General features: G+C 45.5%; 1 protein-coding gene across 1 annotated transcript in view; it reads left to right on the forward strand.

Annotated features, from left to right (window-relative positions):
- Positions 1 to 51: 51 nt before the first annotated feature.
- LOC106815059 (gamma-aminobutyric acid type B receptor subunit 2-like) overlaps positions 52 to 1,172 on the forward strand; it is a 17,576-nt gene continuing 16,455 nt past the window's right edge. The window contains exon 1 of the mRNA XM_014819487.1: positions 52 to 106. Coding sequence (XP_014674973.1) covers positions 77 to 106 — 30 coding nt within the window. The 5' untranslated portion in view covers positions 52 to 76. The remainder of the gene's footprint in view (positions 107 to 1,172) is intronic.

Below are 1,172 nucleotides of genomic sequence, written 5' to 3' on the forward strand. Positions count from 1 at the left end.
CTCGATCGCAAAGATCCAGGAATTCGACTATAGCACGCCGATCGGCGATACGATCAGCGATCTAATCTTCAAGTACATGGAGAACGTGGAAATGTTTGGCGCGACGGTGCGTAGGCTAATGCGCAGGTCTTTTTTTCGTTTGCGATTACGCAATTTTCACATCATGTTTAGGCAGGATATTTACGCATTATGAAAATACATTCGCGGCGGTCTAATATTTGTCGCAACAGCGCCTTGTTCGTTTTTTCCTTTCTCTTTTCGATGATTATTTGATGAAAATGCATGCTGCAAAATGGCCTTGCTGGGACGGTGTTACGTCGATCGTCACTATTCGGCGACACACTTCTGACGCCAGCAGCTAAACAGAATAATTTAAACGAGATTGGATATTGCTCCTTAATGCTTCTTATGTGCTATTGCGCCACATCACCTTCCCGATGCTTTTAGCCTAGCTATGATCCATTATAGGAATGCCGCAGTCACTAGTGTTCTCCTCCTAACTGTCTATTAACAATGACAGCGACGCACTCCAGCTGCATTCGAACATCTTTATGTCTGCTCTTCAATAGGCACTGTATTGCGTCCAGTGGGAATAGATCCATTGATCGCGATGATCATTACGGTGGGTAGTAAGTTTGAGTGCTTGCGATCGTTATCGCCGTATATATGCTACAGGATCATAAGTAGCTCAAAGGTATTAAACTGAGACTCTTATATCTTCATGGTGAAATGAAAGGACGAAGCTAACTTATTACGTTAAGCTGTTGATAGACATTCATTTTTAAGGCGTGCACTCACTAGGACACCAGATGAGTCATGAAATCGAATTCTGGTAAAGTTAAGTGTCTCTCTGCCTGTTTGTCTGTATATCTGTTTCGTCTGCCGACATGTATGTTTGTCTGTCTATCTGTCTGCCGGTCTACCTGTCTGCCTGCCTGTCTATCTATCTTGCTATCTATCTATCTATCTATTTATCTATCTATCTATCTATCTATCTATTTATTTATCCATCCGTCCGTCCGTCCGTCCGTCCGTCCGTCCGTCCGTCCGTCCGTCCGTCCGTCCGTCCGTCCGTCCGTCCGTTCGTCCGTCCGTTCGTCCGTCCGTTCGTCCGTCCGTCCGTCCGTCCGTCCGTCCATTCATCCATCCATTCATCCATCCATCCATCCATC

The sequence above is a fragment of the Priapulus caudatus genome, unplaced genomic scaffold (genome assembly GCF_000485595.1).
Source record: "Priapulus caudatus unplaced genomic scaffold, Priapulus_caudatus-5.0.1 Scaffold1033, whole genome shotgun sequence".
NCBI classification, from domain to species: Eukaryota; Metazoa; Priapulida; class Priapulimorpha; order Priapulimorphida; family Priapulidae; genus Priapulus; species Priapulus caudatus.